Here is an 18,972-nt window from a genome sequence, read left to right as displayed (position 1 = left end):
TTGCCTGCAATTAATAGGATTTGATTTTTTTCATTCGGCAAGCAAATTTGTTTTTTATTTTTTTATTTTCTATACTTTAGTTAAAGTAAAAAAAAAAAACGTTGAGCTCTGGAATTTGTTTATTACAAATAATATTTTATAAAAATAGCTCTGAACTACTTTTTATTATCATTCATTTTTTTTTTCATATTATTATTAAAAAAAAAAATAAATAAAAAAAAAAAATCCGCACGCGTCGAACGCGGGACCTCGTTACTCCTAGATATGTGTGCTACCCACACAGCCATTTAGAGTTAAGTTTTATTATGTTTAGAAGTTATATAAAAACTCGGATTGAAGATTTAAATATTAAATTAATCAATTCAACATTTCATACAACCCTAATTAATTAATAAATTATAGTAAGGCCTGAAAAATAAAAAGAGAGAGAGAGAGAAAAAATTATCTATGTAATAAAGCCGTTTCATAAGCCGCCATTATTTTAGCGCGCTTTGGGAGACGCTTCGGCTATTCTCGGCTTTCCCCTATGCTTGGACGCGGTTACACACGGACACGAGTTGCATATGTATGTGTACTCCAGTGTGCCGCATGGCGGGAGTACATTTTCCCCCTTTCAGGCAGCCGAATTCGGCTACGCTCGGCTCGCCTCGCCATCCCGAACACACGGACACGGATAGCTTTCATTGTGTGCTGCTCGCGTAAGTCGCATGGAAAGGGTAGAAAAATCCCACGTTCTGGCATCACTGCTTGACACACATGTTTATATACTTTTTAGCAGCAAATGGCCGACGACTGGACGAGAAGCATTGTTTGCCGGTGAGAAAAACTCATAATAAATATTCAAATTAATATGACATTTATATTTAATAACAATATAAAAAAATCTAAACCTCTGTGTTCTAGTTATTATAAAAATGGCCTGTGTCGAGAGGGCGATAACTGCCGGTATCGACATTCAAATCAGCAGTCTGGAGCTGAGCAGGATGAAATGACTGATGCAGATGACTCGGACAATAACACCAGCGAACAGGGAACCTCATCAGTTCCCTGTCGTTTTTACAAATGGGGAACCTGTAAGTTTGGCAATCGCTGTCGTTATATCCACACCACCTCCACCAGTAATCCCGGAATGTCCTCTGGAAATCGCAGTGATGATCAAGAATTAGATTCTGGACAAAACTCTGGTTCTTCTGTCGTAGCATCGTCACTTACTGACACTGCTCACTCATCATCGACGTCTTTTCCTCCAGCTGTCACTTCAGATAAATCGTGAGTAATTTTTTAAAATTGTAAACTTAAATTTATTGGTGTCAAGGTTTGATTTCGAGGTTTTTTTTATGACAGAAATAAGAACAATTATGAGCCAAACGAATGGGTCAAAGCACCAGAATTCGTACCGACCACATTGGCAGCCATTAATTGTGCTTTGAATGACGATGACAGTGATAATGACATCGATATGTTGTCAATTAAAGCCAATAAACCAGAATCGTATGCTAGAGCAGTAAACAATTCGGGCCAGACATTGAATCCTGCATCAGAACCTCTCTGTCCTTACGCAGAATCAAGTGGAGTTTGCAAAAAACTTGAGTGTCCTTATTTACATGGAGATATTTGCGAGCTTTGTGGTAGTGCTGCTCTTCATCCGTTCAATAAAGAACGGCGACAGCAGCATACCAGCGTAAGTTTAAATTTTTTATCCCCATTTTTAGTCGCTTAATTTTATTGCTTAATTATTTAAATCACTAAAGGCCTGCATAAAACAACATGAGGCTGACATGGAACTGTCGTTTGCTGTTCAACGGAGCCGTAGTAAAGCCTGTGGAGTTTGCTTCGAGGTTATTATGGAAAAGACTTCCCGTGAACAGAGAAGATTTGGTATATTACCAAACTGCAATCACTGTTTTTGTTTGAGTTGCATTAGAAAATGGCGTCAGGCTAAACAATTTGATAACAAAATTATACGCTCGTGTCCAGAATGTCGTATTTCCTCGGACTTTGTTTGTCCCAGCATATACTGGGTCGACACTAAGGAAGAAAAAGAAAAACTTATCGTCGAGTATAAAGGAGCACTGAGGTAATCATTAATTTTTTTTGAATATTTTATATTTAATAAATATACTTTTCGGATAATCCACTTGTTTGGAAAACTTATGACAGTCAATCCAACTCTAGTCTCTATGGATTTTCAATGTCCTTTTGTGTAATCAGATATAGTCATATTTATAATTATCATTGTATTGATTGATTGTCAAAACATTTAATTATAAAGAAAAGTCTGGGAAACGGTTGACCTTGTAGCCAACCCCGAAACTTCCCGCTGTTTTTTAACTTAGAGAACTTGAAAATGTTACTACTGGTAAACTTTTGAACTCTTCAAGCAACAAAAACCTGAAACAAAATTTTTTTTATGATATTGAAGTCAGCCGACGTCTAATAATTTTTGAATTTATTTTTAGGCGGTAAATTAAAAAAAACAAATTTGAAAAAAATGCACCTGTAGTTTTTGAAATTTTCTACATGTGCATATTTTTATTTTTTTGTAATTAATTTGTTGAAAAAAAATCAGAAAATTTCAATTGTCTGCTAACTTCAGGATCATTTTTTTTTTTGTATAACTTGTAAACTACTGGACCGATCGACTTAAAAATCAGTTCTAAATTTTGAGCCATGAGTCTAGATTTTCTGTAGAATGTCTTAGACAGCGATCTACGCACACACACACAGACGTTCATTCGGAAATACAGTCGGACCTCGTTATAAGACTATCATTCTGCCTTTTTTATAAACCAGGTATCGCGAAAGTTTGATAGATAAACTAATGGTCTTATAACGAGGTCCGAATGTAGTCAGAATAACTTCCTAGGACCTCAGGCGTCGAGATCTTATGAAAACTCAATTTTCGAAAATTATAATGAGATCAATAACTTCCCTATTTTATAAAATTTTCAGTTTTCACAGCGGGAAGTTGAAAAAAATGTTCCAGTCAGTTTTGTTAAAATTTTCGGCTTCTTATGTCAGTTTTGCCCTCCCCCCTTGTCAATTAAATGTTTTATTTATTGTCTCTACATTTAATTTAACAGCCAGAAAGATTGCAAGTACTTCAACAAGGGCCAAGGAAAATGTCCCTTCGGCAACAAATGCTTTTATCTTCATGCCTTACCTGACGGAACTAAAACAGACGTCGGTCCACCAGCACGTCAAGCTTCTCATTCTAGCGGTGAAATTGATTTACTTCAGGTAAAAAAACTTTATTATTATTATTATTTTACCTTATTAATATATTTATTAAATAATTAAATGATTTATTTTAGCAATTAATACTATGGAATTTTCTCGAAGAAAGAGACAATCGCTGGATCTATATGGATGATCATGACGAGGTTGTCGTCGTATACTCAGATTCCGAAGATTCCGTCTGGTAAAAATCTTTTCGTCCTTTTGTGATTTAATAATTTAAAAAAAAATGAAACACCAATTTTTGATTTCCACGCAAATTAATAATAATTATTAAAAATATTAGACATAAAAAATACTTAAAAAATTTAAGTTTTGTGATGTATATAAAACAAAAATTTCTTTTTCTTTTTCATATAGATTTCCAAGACAAGTTACAATGCATTAATCGGCTTTATAAGTGTTTTACAATTATATTTAGATAAATATTATACTTTTTTGGCTTTACAAAAAAGATATAATAGATAATATGATAGTAAAAAAAAATATAAAGGTTATCGGGTAAAAAAAAATAATAAAAATAAAACAATAAATGTGTTATTGCTAAAGTGCGTTAATTACGAGTGTAATGTACAATAGTTTAATAGTGAAAACATTGTTATTATTATTGATTATCACTTTTGAATTTAAATGACATCTCAATGTTGGCATATAATTAATAAGTCATAGGCAAAATACTAAATACTTATTAATGTGATTTGAATTTTCTTCTGCTCACTCATTATCATTGTTTATTTTTACACTAAAACACTTTTTTTTTCATAATGTTATATTTTGTATCTGTTAAAATTAGTTTTTAAATGATTGATTAGAAGAAAAAAATATAAATTAAAATATCCTACTAAAAAAAATCTTGTTATTTCTTAGCATATTTTTTATTACGTAAAAAAAATCTTATATATTTTATTATGCGTAACAAGTGATAGCAATAGTAAAAAAAATTAAATCATTTAATTAAATAATATATTTATAATTATTTTAGAAAAGTAATCGGTACTTTCGTATAAAAAAATTTTGTTCATCACCACTGGGGCTGTTAATCACTCGATAAAAATTATAATCAAAAGAAATAATATATGTATAATTTAACGTCTATATATATGCAATGTGCAATGTATAAATGACTATACAACAGTAGAGTCTTTTGATGACGGTTGTTGAGATGGTTGTATGTTGCCGTTGTTGCAGTCTTTATTGTCACTCTCATTGCCTCTGTTTGAATAATTATAAAACCCAAATGAAAAAAATGATAAAATAAATAAAAATAAATTAAATAAAGTATTTTTTGTAAATAATAAAACAACATAAATAAAATAATAAAAATACCTTCGGGCAATGTGTGACTGACAGGGTAAAATTGCTTGAGCTGGATTACAAATTCTCGATTGCACGGTAGGCACGTGAGGAGTAGAAATTCGCTGACGAGTATGGAATGTCATATTATTGTTATCAATAGTAATATCAATATTATTGTCGATATTATTGATATTATTATTGCTACTACTATTATTGTTATTTAGATTTTTCGGGTGGACGTTTGTCCCAGGACTTGGGCCGGGTTCCATTTTTTTTCTGAACTTGGTCGAGTATTTATAGAAATCGGACATTTCAAATGGCTTCGTAACTTCTTTGTACGGCTGATACTTCCCGGCGTGAATAATCGTCCGACCGTCGGCGGTCAGTTTGTTGTCTGGCGACGCGAAGTTCGACGGTTCGAATGCCACAGTAACGTCGCCGTTTATTGATTTGTTGCTGGACAAACGGGTGTTTGATTCCGCGGGAATCTCAAGGTTCTTTAGGGTCTGCGACAGCGTCGCGGGAGGTTTCGAGTAATCCAAGTCTATTGAAGTTTCGTACCATTCCTTTTCGTTATCGCGGTATGAGGTACGAGTCTCTGGACTGTTTTCAACTATACCGTGACCACGATAGACGGATCCGGCCGTCGGCGATGGCAATGTTATAGCTGCTGTTGTTTCAACGACTGGAGTTATACATTTGGTATCTTCTGGATGCCAGGTCTCTACACTACCAAGTGATTGCGTACGCAGTAACGTACGCGTTGACTGCGATAAATTGAGTCGTTCAGGTCGCGGTACTTGTGACTGTTTGCTATTTATATATTTAGATTGATTATTTTGATTATCCGTAAATGTACCTATATTATTTTGTTTCATATATTTTTGCTGAGTCGGTTTTATTCCACCGGAAGTTGGCCCAAGTGTTGCCATCAGAGGATCTGGAGTATTTGAATTTGTTTGATAATTGTGAATATTATTTGCTGCGTATTTCCGACGGTCGATGCTGCCAAATCTGTCGTGCTGAAGTTGATGTTGCTGCTGCTGCTGATAGTCTGGACATGGCCACAGTATTTCGTCGCCATTGATGACCCAGTTGTCAGTTGAATTTCCAAATTCTTGACGACGTGATATCGGCGGCATACTCTGATGATTGTTTCGTTTGTACATTTTATCTTGAATCGAATTACGTTCATGGAGTGAAGGTGGTATTTCGTCAAAATTGTCATTTAGGTTCGACGAAACATGAACGAATGGATCTGATGGATAGTACGGTAACCGAGAACGATATTGATTTGTTGTCGGTTCAAATTTACCAGTCGTTTCAATGTTTGCGCCAACTGACTGTGATGAGGGTAAAATTTCACTGATACTTGGTGACAATTGACTCTGATGATAGTAATGATGATATCTAGGTGATGGCTGTTTGTAAGTATTTGCTAGCTGCTGTCGATTGTGGTGGGGAATTTCACACTGTCTTTTTTGTTCGCGCGGCCAAATATTCGGCTGAGTATTGTCATCTTTATTAGAAATGATCCGATAAGTCCGATCGGGTATTTGAGGATGTTTATGATGCAAACTCCCGTCATCAGCGTCATGAGAATAAGTTGACGCACGATGCTGCTGGTTTCCCAGGATATAAATATCAGAATTGTCATTAAATTCGTAAGAAATTCCATCACTTCTCGAGCTCTTACTACTGCCACCACCTCCACCTAATACTGATCCTTCATTCGCCGACATCCATTCACTCTTATCATTATTTTTAATGTGATTCTGCTCATGACACACTGAAGATTCATCGGGACTATTTACTTTGGATATTGTCTTATCATAATTTGCTTGCGGATTTAATATTTTATCTGCAATAGAATATTATTTTTAACTTCGTTACACAGAACTTAAATTCAATACAAGTAAAATAATTGAACCTGGAGCTGCATTGAGAGGCGGCCGAGGTTTTTTCGACTTGTGTTTAGCATAAGCTGAGCTGGACGGCAGAGCAGTGTCGTCTGAAAAAATATTAGACTGCCAAGGTGTTGACTCTGCAATATTGGGTCGTCTGGGCAGTCGTCCATAGCCTTGACGGATAAAATTCAATCGTGTCTCCAACTCTTTGAGACGTCTCTGACTCTGCTGATAAACCAGCCGATGCTTTCTGCGAACCGCTTTCCCCTCTGATGAATCATTGAAGATAGCAAATGCGGCCTTAGCAATACTAGTTTGTACTTGACGTTCCAACTCCAACGATGACTCTTCCTGTTTAAATAAATAGTAAATTACATCATTACATCAGCACTGATAATTACTCATACTCATATATTTAAAAAACTTACAGCTTCGCTGCTCTTGAGTTTATTGATAAGATTTTGGGGATACGCGAACGAAGTCCCAACTCGTCTGCGAAAAAGTGGAGGACTTTCTCCAGGGTCAAGTGGTATTTCTGGTGGCAAAATACCCGTCAGTTCAGCTTCGTCTATACACAAATTTTTCAATTCATTGTTTTTTCGTAACAACTTTTCTTCCAGTGCCTCGCGACGTTGACGAAGCCATTGCAGTCGGCTCGTTGATGTTGTATTTGACTCTAGCCGCGATTTCCGTTCACTCTCAGCCATCACTGCAACAAAAATTACTCATTTATCAGTAAACTTTTAATACTCACACTCATAAATAATAAAATAAATAAATAATAAATAATACGTACCCATATTAGTAGCAGTTTTATTTTAAAATCAATTAATTAACAAACCAGACTCCATTGATATTTTCAAAATTATTTCCATTGTATTAATAACTATCGTACTATAAATACTTGTTGTTATTACGTGACACCAGTAATACCTTTAATAAGTATTTTATTTATTATTATGTAATATCATTCCTCAAGGTTTGACAAATATATGAAACAGTACATATCTGTATATTTTATTTAAACTCCAATTATTTTAGATGTTGTATTGTGTTGTACTCATATATTTAACTTCTGTATATACCCTACGCGTAAATGCCAGTAAGTACGAGCAGTACATAGTACTCAGTATAGTACTATATACATATATTTATATATTTATATATATAACTGACCTCGTATAAATGTGTACGTGAGAGTAAAACGTATATGTACAGTTTGTGACAGTCAACGGCTTGTATTTCTGAAAAAAGTTTTTTTTTTATATATATTTTCGTACTATTACAATTACTATTACTATTATTATTATTACCAGTACTATTATCATTATTTTGAATGAGTGTGAATGTAGCAGATGTCAGACGAATTTAAAATTATAAATAATTAAAAAAAAATATTTATGAAAAATGCACTTATTAATTTTTAAATTTTTTGAATGCGTATTTATTAAAATGAGAGTAAATGTAGCAGACATAAGATACTTTTTAAATTACATATAAAAAAATTAAACTATTAAATCGAATGAGTGTGAATGTAGCAGACATCAGACAGATTTTAAATTATTAATAAATAGAGTAAGTAATTAATAAAATTAAATTTTGAAAAAATGCGCATTTAAAAAATTTAAAAATTGATAAGTGCATTTTTTATAAATATTATTTTTCAAATTATTTTCTGTTTATTTATAATTTTAAATATGATCCTGAAACTGACAATCAAAAACTTTTAGATTTTTTTCAAACAAATTAATTATTAAAAAAAAAAAAACTAAAAATATCTATTTTAGAAAATTGGAACATTTAAAAGTGCATTTTTTTCAAATATATTTTTTTTTCATAGTTTATCTTCCGAAAAATAATCAAAAAATTATTAATCGTCGGCTAACATGAGTGTGGATGTAGCAGACACCAGACAAATTTAAAATTATAAATAAATAGAGTAAATAATTAATAAAATAAAATTTTTAAAAAATGCGCATTTAAAAAATTAAAAAATTGACAAGTGCATTTTGTGCAAATATTTTTTATTAATTATTTGCTCTATTTATTTATAATTTTAAATTTGTCCAATGTCTGATACATTCACACCCGTATAAATAGAGAGTAAAAAAAAAATAATATTTATAAAAAATGCACTTATTAATTTTTAAATTTTTAAAATGCGAATTTTTTCAAAATTTCATTTTATTAATCATTTATTCTATTAATCAATAATTTTAAATCTGTCCAATGTCTGCTACATTCACACCCGTATAAATAGAGAGTAAAAAAAAAATAATATTTATAAAAAATGCACTTATTAATTTTTAAATTTTTTAAATGCGCGTTTTTTCAAAATTTTATTTTTATTAATTAATAATTTTAAATTTTTCTGATGTCTGCTACCTTCACACTCATCATTTTAAAGAACCAGTGGATTAAGGCAGTAGCTCAATCTATGCCTGCTGACAAAAAAACAATTATTTTGGTAAATCATTATTGCGCTTGTCAATAATTTTTTTTATTCACTATTGTTGTACTCATATATTTATAAATATATGTATGTACATGTTACAAAGATTTCAATTGTATAAATCAATTGTTCTTTGTTAAGAAAGTAATAAATAAAAAAGTACTCATGGCTTACATTTGCATGATGTCTTAGTTTCAGTGAAGCAGAAACGCCAGAAAAAGAAGGAAATTTAAAAAAAAAAAAAAAAAAAAAATTAAAAGGCGGGTAGGAGGGTACTTTTGGTGGACGAGCTTGGAGCAGGGTGATTGGTGGATGGTGGTTGGAATAAAGCTGAAATTTTATTTGGATCTGGAAGCGGTTGAAACGAGACAAGACAAACCGACCAGCTAACGTACAAAGGTTATTACGTGAGAATAATTCTCTATTGCATATTTAATTATTTTTATTTTGTTACAGTGTCAGTTCGTTATTTTAAATTATTTAAGTAGTACTTAGTTTACATGATGTCACTGATGTACTGCGTATGTAAAATAATATTTAAATAATTAATATATTTATCTCTTGTAGATTTTGATATAAACATGGAGGCTTTGATACCTGTAATAAATAAACTCCAGGATGTCTTTAATACTATTGGAGCAGATGTCATTCAGTTGCCACAAATTGTCGTATTGGGAACACAGGTTAGTTTTTTTTATTTACTATTTAAATGGAGATGATTTTTATTGGTATCAGTGGACGTCGTTGTCATGCGGACTTTAACGCCGCTTTGTTTTCGTTTCCGATGAATAGAGCTCTGGTAAATCATCAGTAATCGAAAGTCTAGTTGGTCGTTCATTTTTGCCTCGTGGTACTGGAATCGTAACTCGAAGACCGCTGGTACTACAATTAGTTTACTCGCCTAAAGACGACCGAGAAAATCGTAATGCCGAAAATGGGACCCTGGATGTCGAAGAATGGGCGACGTTTTTACACGACAGACACAGAGTATTCCGGAATTTTGATGATGTCCGTCGTGAAATAGAGGCTGAGACAGAACGAATGGCCGGTGGAAACAAGGGGATATGCCCAGAGCCTATTAATTTAAAAATATTTTCTCCAAAAGTCGTTAATCTCACGCTGATTGATTTGCCTGGTATCACTAAAGTGCCAGTTGGCGATCAACCTGAGGATATTGAATCCCAAATACGGCAACTGGTACTTAAATACATATGTAATCCAAATTCAATTATCCTGGCAGTGGTTACTGCGAATACTGATATGGCGACCAGCGAAAGTTTGAAGCTCAGTAAAGATGTTGACCCCGATGGAAGACGTACTTTGGCTGTCGTTACTAAACTAGATCTTATGGATGCTGGTAAGAATCGTTTTTATTTAAATATGACAATAATACTGATGATATTTATTATTTATTTTGTCAAAAACAGGTACAGATGCCATAGACATACTTTGTGGACGTGTGATACCGGTCAAACTTGGTATCATAGGAGTAGTCAATAGATCACAACAAGATATCATGAACAATAAATCAATAGAAGAAGCATTAAAAGACGAGTCACTGTTCCTGCAAAGAAAGTATCCAACTTTAGCCAATAGAAATGGTACTCCGTATTTAGCTAAAACACTTAATCGCTTACTCATGCATCATATTCGCGACTGCTTACCAGACTTGAAGGTATAATTAAAATGATTTATTATAAAACTTGATATAATTAAAGGTATTTATTAAAATTTTATTGTAGACTCGTGTCAACGTTATGATTTCGCAATATCAAACGCTGCTTAATTCCTACGGTGAAGATGTGTCGGACAAGAGTCAAACGCTTTTAAGAATAATTATGAAATTCGCCAGCAGTTATTGTTCAACGATCGAAGGAACTGCACGTAACATTGAGACAACAGCGCTGTGTGGTGGCGCACGTATTTGTTATGTTTTTCATGTTTTATTCAAAGAAGCGCTAGACGGTATTCATCCGCTTGGTGGTCTTACTAAAATGGATATACTCACGGCGATAAGAAATGCCACGGGACCAAGACCGGCGTTATTTGTACCTGAAGTCTCATTTGAATTGTTAGTCAAAAGACAGATACGTCGGCTGGAGGATCCATCACTGAGGTGCGTTGAACTAGTGCACAGAGAAATGCAGGAAATAGTTCAACATTGCGGTACTGAAGTCCATCATGAAATGCTACGGTTTCCTAAATTGTATGAACGAATTGTTGATACTGTAACTCAGTTGCTACGTAAACGTTTACCCACAACTAATTCGATGGTAATCAAAAATTTTGTAACTTTATTACTCATGCTTACTCTGATATCCAGGCTTTCTGATCAGGAACTTGATGTAGGGTAAGAGCACCAGTACCCAGTCCATATACTTTAACATTAGCTAAAAATATATATGGATATAATTTAACATGAGGTGGCTGGCTACTGGTTTGGGGCTGGGTACTGGTGCTCTTACCCTACATGAGTTGCGACCAACTTGGCAACAAGTTGTTACCAGTTTTCTCAGAAAGTTGACGACAATCTACTGCCGTAACCTGTCGAAAATTTTCTAAGAGAATCGAAGGCAACTTTCCGTCAACTTTGCCATCAACTTTCTCAGAAAGTTGCTGTCAATTTTTGTGGCCAACTTGACAACGAGTTGCTGCAGTAGGTTGTCGCCAGCCTGCTGTTAACTTGGCTATCAGGATGGATAATTAAATGTTTTTTAAATTTGTTTAGGTGAAAAATCTTGTAGCCATCGAATTGGCATACATAAATACAAAGCATCCAGATTTTCACAAAGATGCTGCGTTAGTTTCTTCATTACTAAAAAGTACAGACATAGATAATATGAAACATAGTCGTAAAAATGGTACTGTTGTAAATGCAACCACTGCCTCGATAACTACGGTAGGAATTACAGACGTGGTAAATTTAAAAAAATTAAATTTTTAAAGATTTTTTTTTTTTTATATACTAATTAATTTACAATAATTTAATTCATTATTTTAAGCACAATAAAATGTTAAATAATAAAGAAGAACTAGCGGGAATAATGGAACAGTGTAACAAAGAGCAAAATCATTGGCTACTGAGTAATTTGCTGCCTCAAGGAAGAACAGATTCGTCGAGCACAACTGATAACTCACCGGTAAGAAATCGGGACGGTGCCAAATCACCATCGTCGGTCCACGGCAGTGATGCTCTCGCCAGCGCCGAGGATTGGAATCAAAAAAATTCCCCACAACAAAAAGCTGTCAACTTGCTGTCTGAAGTACCCACGCAAACGAATAATCGTAAACTCAGCGATCGAGAACAAAGAGACTGTGACGTAATTGGTAATGGGATTTGACGTTGTTTGTTTTTCGTCTCACTAATTGTTGTCACAGGAATTAATTATTTTTATTAAATTTATCCAGAGAGACTCATCAAATCATACTTTTACATTGTCCGCAAGTCTATTCAGGACAGTGTGCCAAAAGCAGTCATGCATTTTCTTGTTAATTTTGTAAAAGACAATTTGCAAAGTGAATTAGTAACGCATTTGTACAAAACGGATCAAGCTGAGACGTTATTAAATGAAAGCGAACACATTGCCGTTAGACGTAAAGAAACCAGTGACATGCTCGAGGTACATATATTTATATTTATATTTTATACTTATGTTGGTAAAAACAAATATTTATAATAAAATATCTTGAATTACAGGCATTGACACAAGCAGGTAATATAATTAGTGAAATTCGTGAAACGCACATGTGGTAATAATGGATATTTAAAATTTAAAAACGTGCTGAGCAGTTTTGTTACTGCTTACTTGCTGTGCTAGTGTCAAAGACTAGATCTAATCGTGTGAAATAAATTACATTTACTATTATTATTAATTATAATTATAATTGTTATTATTAATTTTATTTAATGCCGAAAATAAGTAACACGATTAATTTATCAATCAACACAGTGTATCAACTTTTATTTCACAATAAAAATAAATGTAATGCAATTACAGTTTAATTCAATTAACTCGGAACTTCCCTTAATCTTGAGGCCCACTGTGAGCTACGCCGTCTTCTACCCAATGCTATACATTTGTGTGTCTGTATATTTAAATGAGTGCATTGTTGGTCGCTTTCTTTAAAAAGAATATTTTTTTACATGTGCAAATGTAGATGCGTCCTGTTCTTGCGCTCATTTCTGGTAAGTGTGAGTACTTTAAACATTTTAGTGAATGTCTATTACACAGATTTCGATGACACAGATGTAAATTAATGATCCAGATCTCGATAATTCAGATCCCAAGTATACAGATTCCCATTTTTATAGATTTTCAATCGGATTTCTATAGAGATTTTCTTAGACAATGACAAGTTCTGTTTTTTTTAAAGAGTTTCTGTAGAAATTATTCAAAAATCCTTAGAAATTTTACAAACATCTCCCTGATTAAACAACTGAATTTTACCGAATTAAAAATTTTAATTCTGTTATATTCTGTCGAATTCTGCAAAACAGAATTCAACTGAATTGAAAATTTGAATTTGAATTAAACAGAATAAAACTGATTTAAAAATTTCGAATTCGTTTTAATTTAGTTTGATTCGGATTCAGAACCGAAATTGGATAATTATTTTCGAATTGATCAGAATTAAACCGAATAGAATTATAGAAATTCGTTTTAATTTGGACAAATTTTGGGGTATGTTCAGAAACACACTGGAAGAGAAATATTCAACTCCTGCGTTCAGAAATATCCTCTAGTCGAACCAGAGGTGCGATTTAACATTACAAAGGTACTAATCACACCTGGGAAGGTAATTTTTTATCTCCAGAGTGTATTTCTGAACACGCCCCTGGCTTTCCTGCCGAATTAGACAGAATTCATTCTTAAGTTAGGTACCGAATTAACAGATGACAATAAAGTTAGCAGACATTTAACAACATTTTGATTCTTTCTAACAAAAAAATAAATATTAAAAAAAATATTTTGAAAAATTGCACATATAGTTTATTAAATTTTCTACATGTGCATTTTTTTGAAAATATATTTTTTAAATGATTTATCTATTTAAAAAAATTTATTTAAATTTAAAATGTCTGCTAACTTTACTGTCATAATTAACAGAATTTATCTAAATTAAATAGAATTAAAAATTTAATTCTGTTTAATTCGATCGAATCCAGTTGTTTAATCAGGGCTTCGAATTCAACATTTTCTTTTTGAATTCGAAGTCAAGACTCACGGTCGGTAAGTAAGAAAGTCATCCTGTGTCACTGGTTCTTGGTATGGTCATATATATACCGACTATTATAATTGAGCAACGGATTAATAGAAATTTATTTTAACAACAGCTTTCACTGGTCAGTTCACTGACAGGAGGACAGTGGCGTGGATGTCCCGTGTAATTATTTATAATTTACCCATTAAATAGTGGGGGTAAAAATTATGAGTTACTCCAAAGGCTCCAAAGCAATTCACGTCTGTCAATATAATTTAAAAATCTAATTGACAATTACCACGAGCATTTAAATAACAAAATTCAAATGTACTCGCTACTGTAAATGTGAGTATTAAAACCCCACTGAGGTGTTGACTTTTGTTTTATTTTTTTAATTTTTGTTACTAAATATCCATCTTAATTGTTGTAACAGCAACAATAACAATAATTGTAATATGTTCTATGAAAATAGTGCATGGAGAACTGATGTCTGTAAATAATGCATCACGAGTTTGTTGAAACCGTTGACAGTAAGACGTCTGTGTAATTAACTTGGGTTTTGACAGCTGGATTTAAAATAATAATAATAATCGTTATTGTAAATATTATTTTGATTGTCGATTTAACGTTTGATAAATCGTTATTGTTTGATAATTAACATTTCAAGTGGATGTTGGTTTAATTGGATAATCAAAAATGTTGAATCGATTTAAATCTGCGTTGATGAATGCAGTTGGTGGCAGTGAACTTGGCTTGCAGTACAATCATGATTCCGATAGTGAAATTGCCAAAGATTACGTTAATTCAAATGTTGTTGAGGTTGAAGCTAAGCCTTACAGTAGGCCCAGTTTTTTAGGTTTAACTACTGAAGAAACTCAGGTATTTATTTTATTATTTTATTTCATTCAAATCTTTACTTCCAATCATTAGATATTGCCATTATTTTTTTATTTATTTAAAAATTGACCTTAGAAAATTATTCAAAAGTATTTGTAAGGTAAGAGACCCAGTACCCGATCACTCATAGATTTGTATATCTATATTTACCAAATTTTACTAACTGCAGATATATAAGTACGTGGAGTGATCGGGTACTGGTTCCCTGATCGGGTACTAGGATTTTTACCTCAGAAAAAAAAGTTGTCTTGAGTAAAGAAAATTTTTTGAAGACAAACGTTTTTGGGAACCGAGTAAAGATTTTTTTGAATCAAGAGAATTTGTCGTCATCAGGAGATTTCTACTCTTTTCTTATCCCAAGTAGCACAGAGTCAACTTTAAGATGTCTTTTAAAAGGACAAGACAAATTTTTTTTTCTCAGTCATCTTTTTTGGTATGAATACGACATGCAAATGTTGGTTTCGGAGACAGAAACGACTTGTGTTGTTTTTCCTGTCTTATGTCAATTGAAAAGTCGATTAGATGACTTATTTTACCACTATTTGTAATTTACTTTTTGTCGTCACTTGTGTTGTCTTTTAAGTAGACCGATTTTCGGTGACATAAATTTTTGATCGTCTTGTCAACATATTGATGCCTTATCGACAAGTCAACAAGTAGCCTAAAAATCGGTATCTTATAGATGTCACAAAGGCAAGTGTGCTATCTGGGATCCGAGAAAATTTAAGTTTTAAATTCCGACATTCGATATTTTTTTCAATATGGATTTAAAAAATTTTTTTTTATTACAAGACAAAAATTTATCAGATTTGATCAGGAAGAAGGATCGAATTATAGTAAAATTTTTTGATTTTCAATGAATTGACAGAAGAATGTACCCTGATAGTTATCAATAAATAAATTTTTCAATCGCTAAATATTCTATTAGTAAAAGAATAATTTTCTGTCTGCTGCTCTCACTATCACTGATGTTATTCGCAGCTTTATTTAAATACTAATGGAATTAAATTTATTTATTTAAAGGTGAGTGCTGATCATAAAGTGAGACCAATAATAGTACCGAGAGACTTAAGCCGGCTGCCTTGGTGTGCTGGTTATGCCGAATGTATAAACGCTGGTAAAAGTATGTGGAATGAAGACCAAGCTGCTGCTACAAGAGGAGATTTAGTTTTACCTGATAGCGACTTTAGTGATATTACGTTGCCTTATATAATGTTTTCAATGTTTGATGGACACGCCGGTTATCAGGTGGCATTAACTGCTAGATTACATCTTCATAGAATTATTCTTGTGAGTATCAAAGGTGATTTAGATAAATTAATCTCTGTTACATGGAACTGATAAAGTAACTCGAGTATTAGAAATAAATATTTTGTTATAATTTATAACAATAACAATGATTATTATTTTTTTTAAAATTAGAATAAATTACAAGCTATACCAGGTAATATATTGATGAATAAAAATGAAGAAAGTGCAATAACTGGACAACAACTTGTCGTGGGTGCTATTGAAATGGCTTACAGAGAAATGGATCAATTAGTTGAGTACCTGGCTCTTAATGGAGGTGGCGGATGTACAGCAATTACTGTATTATTTTTAAATGGTGTACTTTATGCTGCTGGTGCTGGAGATTCGAGGTATTTTTATTTTAACTGACCTAGATATATTTACAGTCCAAGCTCGCTGTAAGCAATGCTCGGGGATTGTAGTGAAAAAAATCTTGGAAACATCCGAGATTGAGGCTCTTCCTCTGCCATAATTTTAGCTCACGTTTTACGTGTGCGTCACGTACATGAATGGTCGTAATTCGCCCGTTATAAGCAATGATTGAAACTGCGTAAAAATTGATCATGCAATGACTCGCGATAGATTGTGTGCAAAATAAATTTTAAATAATAAACTTGTATCGTGAGTGATGATTATAACGAGCGTCGAGACATGAAATTTGAGCGACCGAAGGAGTGAGGGAGTTTCAAAGTCGTAACGAAAGGCGCGATAGGGAAAGTTGCTGATCACGGGCTTGGACTATGATACTAAAGTTAGCCGACGTCTAATAATTTTTGGATTTTTTTTTAAAACGATAGATTATAAAAAAAAAATATTTGAAAAAATTGCACCTGTAGTTTTTAAAATTTTTTAGAGTAGTCCATAACTCTGCCTGTTGCGGGAATAACCACTACTACAATTTTTTGCTAGTTTTTACGTATTCTATCAGGAAAAACTCAAAGAAATTCTGGAGAAAAACTTTTTTTTTAAGCGGACGAGAGTCAGAGTTTCGTTCAGTTTCGTCCTCTTGACACTGATGTGATAATTTCTATCCACAGTCTAAAACTCTGCCCGTTTTGGGAATAACGACATAAAATATTATTATTTTTTGAGGAAAATTAAAGTATATTAATCAATAATTAGAGTTTTAAGTAGCAAGCGAAAGGAGCTTCGCTTCTACACGTGTCTCATGATACAAATCTTTTTTTTTGTCACTGATTTGTTGAAAAAAAATCCGAAAATTGTTAATTGTCTGTTGATTTCCGAACCATGCTTGGACTGTATATATTTATATTTATAATTATATAATTAATAGGGCAGTACTTGTGTACGGTGATAACCAACGTGCTTTGACAAATGATCATACACCAGACTCAGAATCAAATCGTGTAAGAGCGTTAGGTTTTTTAAAGAGCACCGAATTACTTAAGGGACATTTTACACCATTAGAATTTAAAAAACGTCCATTAGAACGTGAGCTCGGTACCATGGTGTTGTACAGAGAGCCATTTATGACTGGATGGGCTTACAAAGTTTTAACTGGTTCCGATTTAAGATTACCTCTGGTATCAGGACACGGTAAACGTGTAAGTTTATTATTTAATTAGTAATTAAATATTTATCTCCATAATTAAATAATTAATTACTGTTATTTAAAATTATTTTAAAAAATAGAGCCGAGTTATGGGAACTATCGGAGTGACAAGAGGTTTTGGTGACCATGGTCTAAAAGCGGCGAATACTGGACTCAGTATCAAGCCTTTCCTGTCATCGCAACCGGAAGTGCAATACTTTCAATTAGAGGATTACCAATTAACTGAGCGGGACTGTATTATTATTGCGACTGACGGATTGTGGGATGTCGTGACTGACAAAGACGCTGGTAATATTTTTAGAAAAATACTTGCGCCCGACACTCCGTCATTGGAATATAGGTAACAGTATATTTACATAATTGACTGTAGAGGTTTTGTTATTTAAATAAATAATGAATGTACTCAAGAAAATGATAATTTACTATTTATAGATTGACTATGGCCGCTCAAGAGCTCGTGCAAGCTGCGCGAGGCAGATTAATCGGGAGAATGTGGAAAAGTAAACCCGATAAAGAAAAAGATAAAACCGAAAAAGATGAGGATATTGATGAAAGGTACTGGCCTATGGCGTCGGTTGATGATATCAGTGTTATGGTTATTCCTCTATATCCGTATTTATGCGAGCACAGGCAGTGGAAAAAAAACGCTCAACAAGAACGACGATTTTCAACGGATACTTCGCTTACATCACCTACTCTATCTAATTGATTATCATTACAACAATAATACGATAATACTAAATAATAATAATAGTTATTATCTTTTTTTATTATTCAAATACGTATTTAATACTTCTTCAGAACTAAGACGCATCGCATATTTATTTTTTATCAACCGCTGAATTTTTTTAAATTTTAATTAGACGGCTTTCATGTTCTGTAAACAAGTAAATCCACAAATCAATTACTTTACTTGACGCAAGCATATTTATTAGACATTCCATTTTATCAGACCAGAAAATATATTTATTATTATTTTATAATAATTAAAAAAAAAACAGTTTACTTACTTTAGTACTTTTTTTTTACAGAAAAGTAAATAATTTACGCAAAAGTAATATCGCTGTTGTGCAAATTTAAATGTATGAGCTGTACTCAATGTATTTTATTTAAAGATT

The 18,972-nt window shown here is 32.8% G+C and overlaps 4 protein-coding genes across 9 annotated transcripts; 3 read left to right on the top strand and 1 right to left on the bottom strand.

Moving 5' to 3' along the window:
- Positions 1-689: 689 nt before the first annotated feature.
- Positions 690-4,516, top strand: LOC130666403 (probable E3 ubiquitin-protein ligase makorin-1). 2 transcript variants are annotated; one of them, XM_057467363.1, is made up of 7 exons: positions 690-816; positions 904-1,269; positions 1,345-1,681; positions 1,752-2,077; positions 3,084-3,240; positions 3,315-3,421; positions 3,598-4,516. In XM_057467363.1, coding segments are annotated over exons 1-7 (1,329 nt in total). In that variant the 5' UTR covers positions 690-781; the 3' UTR covers positions 3,599-4,516. The 2 variants fall into 2 exon arrangements, with proteins under 2 accessions (XP_057323346.1, XP_057323345.1); XM_057467362.1 differs by lacking the exon at positions 3,598-4,516 and having other exon boundaries at positions 3,315-3,577.
- On the bottom strand, positions 4,184-7,577 carry LOC130666402 (myb-like protein AA). Its single transcript, XM_057467360.1, has 5 exons — positions 7,237-7,577; positions 6,869-7,149; positions 6,464-6,791; positions 4,564-6,394; positions 4,184-4,449 (listed from the first exon to the last, which is right to left on the bottom strand). The coding sequence occupies exons 1-5, from the start codon at positions 7,238-7,240 to the stop codon at positions 4,362-4,364; spliced, it is 2,532 nt and encodes an 843-aa protein (XP_057323343.1). The 5' UTR covers positions 7,241-7,577; the 3' UTR covers positions 4,184-4,361.
- Positions 7,578-8,970: 1,393 nt separating this feature from the next.
- Positions 8,971-12,900, top strand: LOC130666434 (dynamin-1-like protein). 3 transcript variants are annotated; one of them, XM_057467426.1, is made up of 9 exons: positions 8,971-9,291; positions 9,460-9,575; positions 9,685-10,249; positions 10,320-10,567; positions 10,635-11,165; positions 11,621-11,791; positions 11,895-12,219; positions 12,301-12,512; positions 12,590-12,900. In XM_057467426.1, the coding sequence occupies exons 2-9, from the start codon at positions 9,474-9,476 to the stop codon at positions 12,644-12,646; spliced, it is 2,211 nt and encodes a 736-aa protein (XP_057323409.1). In that variant the 5' UTR covers positions 8,971-9,291; positions 9,460-9,473; the 3' UTR covers positions 12,647-12,900. The 3 variants fall into 3 exon arrangements, with proteins under 3 accessions (XP_057323409.1, XP_057323407.1, XP_057323408.1); XM_057467424.1 differs by having other exon boundaries at positions 8,972-9,291; positions 11,621-11,809; XM_057467425.1 differs by lacking the exon at positions 8,971-9,291 and adding an exon at positions 9,330-9,349 and having other exon boundaries at positions 11,621-11,809.
- Positions 12,901-14,278: 1,378 nt separating this feature from the next.
- On the top strand, positions 14,279-18,847 carry LOC130666436 (protein phosphatase 1H). 3 transcript variants are annotated; one of them, XM_057467428.1, is made up of 8 exons: positions 14,279-14,439; positions 14,567-14,692; positions 14,762-14,973; positions 16,015-16,281; positions 16,414-16,631; positions 17,576-17,846; positions 17,935-18,194; positions 18,287-18,847. In XM_057467428.1, exons 3-8 carry the CDS (start codon positions 14,791-14,793, stop codon positions 18,561-18,563), a joined length of 1,476 nt encoding a protein of 491 aa, XP_057323411.1. In that variant the 5' UTR covers positions 14,279-14,439; positions 14,567-14,692; positions 14,762-14,790; the 3' UTR covers positions 18,564-18,847. The 3 variants fall into 3 exon arrangements, with proteins under 3 accessions (XP_057323411.1, XP_057323410.1, XP_057323412.1); XM_057467427.1 differs by having other exon boundaries at positions 14,567-14,973; positions 18,287-18,846; XM_057467429.1 differs by lacking the exon at positions 14,567-14,692 and having other exon boundaries at positions 14,298-14,439.
- Positions 18,848-18,972: the final 125 nt, after the last annotated feature.

Source organism: Microplitis mediator, chromosome 4, assembly GCF_029852145.1.
Source record: "Microplitis mediator isolate UGA2020A chromosome 4, iyMicMedi2.1, whole genome shotgun sequence".
Lineage (NCBI taxonomy): Eukaryota > Metazoa > Arthropoda > Insecta > Hymenoptera > Braconidae > Microplitis > Microplitis mediator.
Note: the sequence above shows the minus strand (reverse complement) of the source record. Positions and strands in the feature narration are given on the sequence as shown.

Excerpts from the sequence above, each read along its gene's own strand:
- LOC130666403 (XM_057467362.1), top strand. The coding sequence starts at position 782 with ATGGCCGACGACTGGACGAGAAGCATTGTTTGCCG. Across the intron at positions 1,270-1,344 it reads GCTGTCACTTCAGATAAATC|AAATAAGAACAATTATGAGC; the intron begins GTGAGTAATTTT and ends TTTTTATGACAG. Across the intron at positions 1,682-1,751 it reads GGCGACAGCAGCATACCAGC|GCCTGCATAAAACAACATGA; the intron begins GTAAGTTTAAAT and ends AAATCACTAAAG.
- LOC130666402 (XM_057467360.1), bottom strand. Across the intron at positions 6,792-6,868 it reads AACTCAAGAGCAGCGAAGCT|GAAGAGTCATCGTTGGAGTT; the intron begins GTAAGTTTTTTA and ends TTATTTAAACAG. Across the intron at positions 4,450-4,563 it reads CAGTCACACATTGCCCGAAG|AGGCAATGAGAGTGACAATA; the intron begins GTATTTTTATTA and ends TTATTCAAACAG.
- LOC130666434 (XM_057467424.1), top strand. The coding sequence starts at position 9,474 with ATGGAGGCTTTGATACCTGTAATAAATAAACTCCAGGATGTCTTTAAT. Across the intron at positions 11,810-11,894 it reads CGGTAGGAATTACAGACGTG|CACAATAAAATGTTAAATAA; the intron begins GTAAATTTAAAA and ends CATTATTTTAAG. Across the intron at positions 12,513-12,589 it reads AAACCAGTGACATGCTCGAG|GCATTGACACAAGCAGGTAA; the intron begins GTACATATATTT and ends CTTGAATTACAG.
- LOC130666436 (XM_057467428.1), top strand. The coding sequence starts at position 14,791 with ATGTTGAATCGATTTAAATCTGCGTTGATGAATGCAGTTGGTGGCAGT. Across the intron at positions 16,282-16,413 it reads ATCTTCATAGAATTATTCTT|AATAAATTACAAGCTATACC; the intron begins GTGAGTATCAAA and ends TTTTAAAATTAG. Across the intron at positions 17,847-17,934 it reads TATCAGGACACGGTAAACGT|AGCCGAGTTATGGGAACTAT; the intron begins GTAAGTTTATTA and ends TTTAAAAAATAG.